At 56.9% G+C, this 6,958-nt stretch overlaps 2 protein-coding genes and 1 pseudogene across 2 annotated transcripts, besides 4 other annotated features; all 3 read left to right on the top strand.

Moving 5' to 3' along the window:
- Positions 1–6,958: a sequence feature (areas not merged during assembly with more than two copies in the genome that could not be assigned to a particular haplotype).
- Positions 1,039–1,902, top strand: Tc00.1047053508201.40 (mucin TcMUCII, putative; the record flags this gene model as incomplete). The annotated part of the gene is made up of 1 exon (XM_799845.1): positions 1,039–1,902. The coding sequence occupies one exon, from the start codon at positions 1,039–1,041 to the stop codon at positions 1,900–1,902; it is 864 nt and encodes a 287-aa protein (XP_804938.1).
- Positions 2,472–3,287, top strand: Tc00.1047053508201.30 (mucin-associated surface protein (MASP), putative; the record flags this gene model as incomplete). Its single annotated transcript, XM_799844.1, has 1 exon — positions 2,472–3,287. One exon carries the CDS (start codon positions 2,472–2,474, stop codon positions 3,285–3,287), a length of 816 nt encoding a protein of 271 aa, XP_804937.1.
- Positions 3,637–3,682: a sequence feature (A-rich).
- Tc00.1047053508201.20 lies at positions 3,861–5,567 on the top strand (annotated as a pseudogene).
- Positions 6,472–6,949: a mobile genetic element.
- Positions 6,630–6,655: a sequence feature (AT_rich).

Raw genomic sequence — 6,958 nt, 5'->3', positions numbered from 1 at the left:
TGACGAATCACGGTGGGCGGCATGCGAGGGAAGTGCACCGCGGCAGAGCGTCGCCCCGCCCTCAGCCTGCAGGGGAATGTACGCCCACAAAATATATGGCCGAGGCACCACCAAACATGCATGCCCTTCTGTGCACCAATAAATAGGAGCGAAGGTGCGCTCTGGTGCGTGGGAGTCCACTCACATGGTTTTTATTTCCACCACAATAAAGGGTGAGGAATCATGTGTCACAGCGACGAATGGAGGAAACACCTATTGCAGCACTTTACTACCGAAGAGCAGGAACAACACAAACCGAATTATTGGCTGCACCAACACAAGAAAAACCCACAAGAGGAAAAACAATTGGGCACCCTGCAGAAACCCCCACACACGACCCAGGCATAAGGGTTTGCCCTCTGAAGAAGCTCACAGACATATGCAGACATCTCCCACCCTCCAAAAAGAAACACAAATAAATGGTTGCCTGCTTTATTCCATTCCCTGCGCTCATTTTTGCGTGTGCGGCTGCAGCTGCGGTGGTGGCCGCGCTTGCATGAAGTGGTGTGCGCTGAATATGAAGGAAGGCCAAAGGCGACTGAACTGTTTTTGTGATGAATATTGGCTGCGCTTCCCGTGGACCAACAATCCGCGTGGTGTACGGGGATTTTCTTTTTTGTTACTTTGCTGTTGTGTTGCTGTGTGTGCTGCACCCTCTTGTATGTGTGTGTGCGTACCCTCCGTGAGGGGTGCAGACACGACGGACCGCTCTTGCCGTATTTGCATGCGGTGGAGCCTTGTGTGCCGCTCCTGTTTGCTTTTTCCTCTTCCATCTGTGTGTTGGTGCTGCGGCAGGGCTGTGTGTGTGTGCCTGCTGCCGTGGAATGGAGTGTGTGCTGTGCGTGGTGTGCGGCGTACGGTGCATGCCTGGCTGCTGCCCTCTCCTCATGTGTTTGTTTGCCCTCTGTGTGTGTCTGCCGCACCTCTCGTCTCCCCTGTTGCTCTCCATGTCCCTCACTGTGCAGATCAGCTCCACACCACTGAACGACCACACTCACGATGATGACGACGTACCGTCTGCTATGCGCCCTGTTGGTGCTCGCCCTGTGCTGCTGCTCGTCCGTGTGTGTGACAGCAACTGGGGAAATGCCTCCACAAAATGCAGCGGGAGTTTCTGTCACAGGGGGGAATGCCGAGTCGGGAGAGGAGGCGAGTGCTCAATCAATTGCTGGTCTGGGAGGGGAAGGAAGTGGTGAACCGAGTGACGATTGTTCTGCTGGGAGGCTGGCCCACGGTTCGGGGGGAAGTGGCTCGGGTCGTTCGAAGGAAGATGAAGGTAAAGCAGAGGAATTAAACCAGCAGGGAGGAGCGCCTCCGTCACCACTACCAATACCACCAGCACCAACAGGGCCGATAAATTTGCCGAGGTCAGCGGAACCCGGTGAACCAGCGACCTCCGGTGTGACAACAGAACCACAATCGGCGCAGCAGCTGCAGTCACAGTTGCCGGCGGCAGGAAACCAAGGCGTTACGGGCGACGGTTCGCCAGAGCCAGGAACGGCAGCCGCATCAGGTGCCACGCGGAGCACACCAGCATGGGGTGACGCTGAGCCAACATCCCCATCCCCAGGCGTCCAGGCTGCTGCCAGCGGTCCGGGCGAAAACTCCGCAGCGGAGGGGACTCCCAACGGCACCCCGCCGTCTGCTGCCGCGGTGACGCACGACGACAATACCAGCACCACCGACACGGCCACCAGCGAGGGAAATTCTACGGCGCCAGGCATGCTGGCTCCACTTTCCTCTGCGCCCAGAACGAAGGCGCTGGAGAGCAGCGTCGGAAATGACGCCTGCTTCCATGACACCCGTCTGCATGCCCCGCTGCTGCTCGCTCTGGCTGCACTTGCGTACGCCGCTCTGGGCTGAGAATTGTGTGTGGGCTGTGCGTGCCAGCACTCAGCCGCGGGGACTTGTGCGCGTCTATTGTTTTCCTAAGTAATAAATACGAAAAAAATGATGATTGTGTTTTACTGTTTTTATTTGCATTCGCTGCCCTGCTGTGTGCTCCTTGCCGCTCCCCGCATCCATCACGTTGAACGCATCCCAGACACACTCATGTGCATGGCACGCACACAACTGTTTGCGTGGAATCACATTTGAGGATGGGTGCGTGCGCGCTGAAGCCATACTGTGCAGCTCTTTGTTTTGTGTTTTTTTTTACTTTTTACTTCATTGCTGTTCTTTTACCTGTGTTTTGTTTCTAATCGTTTTGTGTGTATTTTTCTGCTTACTTGCTGCGGGGCGTTGTGTGTTTTTGCCCTTCACTGGTTTCAACTGTCTCATGGTGTGTGTGCGCTGCCGCTGCTGGGCTGCTGCCATTTGTGACTGTGCGGTGGCTGTTGCGTGGTGTAGCGGCCGTTTCTCTCCTTTTGCTTCCGCTCTGCGTTGACGTGTCGTTAGTTTGTGCTTAAAGCTACACGCAAGTGACAGGAGTGATGGCGATGATGATGACTGGCCGTGTGCTGCTGGTGTGTGCCCTCTGCGTGCTGTGGTGCGGTGCCTGCGGTGGCTACGCATGGGATTTCGACAATAACAGTTCTTTGAATGAATATTATTACGGCGCATACGGTGTATACTGTAATGCTTCCCTCAACGCTACTTTTTGCGAAGAAAAAAGAAATGCAAGCAAAGGCGAAGAAACTGCCTTAAAGACGAGCACAGTTCAGAGCGAAAATGACGGTGGTCAATCGAGTGCCGGTGATTCCTCTGGAGAGCAGGAACAAACTTTGGAGGAAAGTGGTTCGGATCGATCGATAGGAAACTCAGGTGGACAAGAATTGAAAAACCCTGGAGAGGGAGAAGCAACGCCAACAGAACAATCACCATCACCAACACAACCATCAACGGTATCGGAAGATTTGCCGAAGCCAGCGGCACCGGGTGGATCAGAAGCCCCCGGCACGACGACAGAACTACAACCACCGCCGCAGTCACCGTTGCCGGCGGGAGGAACACCAACACCAACAACAGCAACACCGATTGCCGATGGTCCTTCTGGGGGGCGGGACAACAGTTCGGAGAAAAATGGTTCGGATGATTCGGAAAAAACAGACGCAGGCCCACAGGAATCACAACCGCCGAATGGAAACGTAACAGAAACACCAACACCAGCAACAGTCACCGCCGCTCCAACAAGTGCCACGAGGACGCCTGACGAGAGTGACGGCAGCCCCGCGGCCTCCCACACCACCTCCCCTCTTCTGCTTTTTCTTCTTGCGTGTGCGGCCGCTGCTGCGGTGGTGGCCGCGTGAGAGTGAGTGTGAGAGAGCCGTGCACCGCCCGCACACACTCGTCCTTCTCTCTCTGTGTGTGTGTCCCTTGCATGGACTCTCGCCCTCACCTCAGCCTAATAAGCACAAACATAATTTGTTTACGTATTTACGCATGCACACCCATGCAGGCCCGTTGGTTCTCTCTTTTGAGCCACACGCACCGCTGCCGTCCTGCCTGGCTGCATGGTGGAGCACCGTAACAGTTTTTTTTTTTACTTTTTCATTGCTTTGAGTGGGCGACCTCTCTCTCTCCCTGTGTGTGTGTGTGTTTTGCTTTACGGGAGCAATGAGAGTGTGTGTGCTGGTCGTCCCACGCTTCGGCTTCTTGTTTTTTTCTTTTTCTTTTTTGTTTTTTGTTTTTTGTTTTCTTCTTTGAGTCTCTGCTCGTGTTGTGGTTGAGTGCACTCATTCCACCCTTTTTATCAGTGGCTTGCATTGACTGCGGGCGTTTAAATCTCCTCTTTGTGTTCTCATACCGTTTCTTTCTTTTTGTAGAGGTGTCAGCCTCTTGCATCCTCGTCAGGCCATTACGTTTTTTCTTCCACATGCGCCATGCGTCGGTTGATCCACGTCGCCCCGCGGCCTGCAGTGCTGCTGCTGCTGCTTGTGATGATGCCTGCGATGTGAATTGCCGGCGGGTGTCCTGCTGTCATCCTGACGTATCCCTGTTTCCTTGACGATGCGGTGCGTGCCGGCGGCGTGTGGGCGTCCCCGGGTGTGGTGGGAGACGTGCCTCTCGGAGCGCAGGATGCGTTGCAGGTGTGCAGCGTCGTTTGGAGGGACCGATGGGTGCCCGTCCGCATCAAGGTGCCAACAACGGACCCGTGTGGCAGCAGGAGGCACTGCGGCTTCTCCTGGTGTTGCACAGCGAATGCATTGGACGGCGCGTTTGGCTGCGGGAATGGTGTTGTGTCGTCTGCGCACGGGAACGCTGTTGCCGAGGAGGTTGTCCCTGCTGCTGTCAAACTGCATGCGGATCGTCTGCTCGTGCAGCCACTGGAGGGTTCGTTGGTTGTGCCGTCACTCGCCACGGGCAGTGTTTGCAGTCGATTCACTGTGCCTGCTGAGCATTGTTCCGCTGGTGCTGCCAATTCTGACACAGTGCAGTACGTGGCTGCTGCGCCGGGTGGTGTGTGGGCACTGCCGTGCGCCACGCTGGAGGATGGCCGTCCCGTCGCTGGCGCCATGAACATTGCCCGGCCGCTTTGTTTCACGGACGCCTCGCCACCCGCCTCGCCGCGCACCTGATGGACCATGCTGTCGGGTTTGCCTGCCCGCACATGGCAGGCCGCGGCATGGTGAGGAATGCTGCCTGTGTGCGTGGCGGGGCGCTGTTGGTGGTGGTGCACTCGACGAGTGCCGCGATGGCAGCGAGGGAGCACCACGACTGCGACGATGTTGATGGCGTGGAGCAGCAGGATGGCGATGGGGACGGGAGGACGCTGGAGTCGCACCGGTCGCGGTGCCACGCGAGGGATGTGTGGATGGCAGCGATTGGGGTGCCGGCGACTGCATGGAGCTGACGCTGGCTGCATTGGCTGTCCTGGGCTGCATGAGGGTGAAGCGGGAGATGGCGGAGCCGACGCGTTGGTGCGGGAATTCGGGTTGTGCGCTGCAGCAGCAGAGGAATTGCTCCGCACTGAACATTGGTGAATATCTTCGCATGCTGTGCGAATTGGGCGTTCCCGTCGAATGCTGCGCGTCGGATCTGTATTCCAGTGGCTGGTGTTTGGGAGTGTGCATAAAATGTCAGCAGAGCGCCCGATGGACAGCTGCCCCATCATTGATCCCGCACTGGATGTGAGGGGTGCTGACGGTGTTATTTGGCGGGGAGAGTGTTTGTTTGCGGTGCCCGGGGATAGGCCCTCTTCGTGGTGTCCGGACACGCCTCCCACGAACACGACAGATGCGAGGGACCCGGAGGAGACGTGTCGGAGTGCTGCCATGCATGCGGCGTTGGGGTGCCTTGCCATGCAGGTGCGTCTTAGAGTGGTCGAAAAGGGCGGCGTCCGTTGGGTCCCATGCACGGACGGAGCGACGATTGCGTGGGCCACTCGACCGTACGATGAGGGAAGCGTTGCTTGCCGTGGCCACGCGCAGGTGTGCACGATATCCGCCGCCGCCGGCAGTCTCCTTCCGGTGGTTCCGTGGGACGGCGAGGAGAGGGTGTGGAGCAGGACGGTCCCACCGGCAATTACTGGACAAGGATTGCGAGGGGGCATCCGTCCCCGTTGCGGAGAGCATTGGTCCCGGCCGCGGCACCCCACCGAAGGATGTCGACTCGGCTGCACCCCAGAAGAATCCGTCGCCCGAGGAGAGGCAGTCGCCCCAGATGCCCCGACAGGCGACGGGGTGATCTCGCCCAGCGACACCGCGGGTGCGCCGCAGGAGGCTTTGAAGAAGAGCGGTCTTCCGTGCAACTGCGATGTTGCCGCCGATGGTGTGACGTCTGTTGTGGGACAACCAGCAGGAGATGAGGCCGCCAGCGACAGGGCCGGTGGCGGTGCCACAACCACGGGACCCAAGGGCCCTGATGCCGCTGATGCCGCGCAGGGCGCCTTGGACCCTCCGCGGAGCGATGATGATGCGGCGGTGGGGCGCGGGGATTGGGAGAGGGACCTGACGGACGCCCCGCCTCCGATCCACGGCAATGACGCTGCTGCAGCAGCTTGTCCCTGTCCGCCACTTCTTCTGCTTGCCGCTGCCGCCGCCGTGACACCACTCTGCTGAGCGGCGGCATGGATTCCGTCGCACGGCGATGCGACTGCTGTTGCCTCCTGCGTGGCCCGCACTCAGCAGTGGATGCAAGAGAGAAACAATCCATGCCAATTGATATGCCTTTCTCTTTATATACTTTCTGTTTGTCTGTACACTTTATGCCAGGGACATGCTCTATACACTCTGCCTCTCCTGTGCTGGCTGCCGATGTCGAGGCATCACGCACCTTTTTTCTTTTTGATGGTTTACGAGTACCAATCTGCTTGACTTCTTCTGAGGAATGCCGTGAGGGCGTTTGTGTGCGTGTGCGAGGGCCCTGTGTGGGCTGCGATTTCTCATTATTGTTTATTTATTTGCATTGGCTTTGTGTAATGATCCTTCTCTTCTCCTATTGTGTGTGTTGTGTGATGGGCGGTAAATGAAGTGTGTGGACGAGCCGAAGAATAGGTGCTTGTGACCAGGATGCTTGCGACGAGGGCTGGCTGCCTAAATTAATATGCATCCTGATAAAACGAAGACATTTCTGTGCGGTACTTTTTCTCTGTCTTGTGGTCGATTGGATGACCGCGATGGACGCAATCAGGGTGCCGATGGCGGTAGGACAAAATTATTTATTTATTATTAATTTTGCCTTCACAGCCAACCCCTTTTGATTTCCCACCACGCGGCGGTGTCTTGTGGCTGCAGGACTCCGAAGTCTGCCGCCTCGTAGGTCTGTATCTACATATCCCATCCGAATAGAGTGAGCGGCCCACAATTGTGGCTAACGGATGATATTTATATACATATATACACTTACCTGGTGTTAAGCTTTGAGGGTGTGGTGAATCCACTCTTGTCCCGCTCATCCTTTCTTATTCCTATCTGGTTTGATTTCTACCGTCGATAAACTCAGGATCCGGCGAGCGGCCCAGAGGATTATTCTGCTTTAA

This window comes from Trypanosoma cruzi, genomic scaffold, assembly GCF_000209065.1.
Source record: "Trypanosoma cruzi strain CL Brener 1047053516717 genomic scaffold, whole genome shotgun sequence".
NCBI lineage: Eukaryota > Euglenozoa > Kinetoplastea > Trypanosomatida > Trypanosomatidae > Trypanosoma > Trypanosoma cruzi.
Note: the sequence above shows the minus strand (reverse complement) of the source record. Positions and strands in the feature narration are given on the sequence as shown.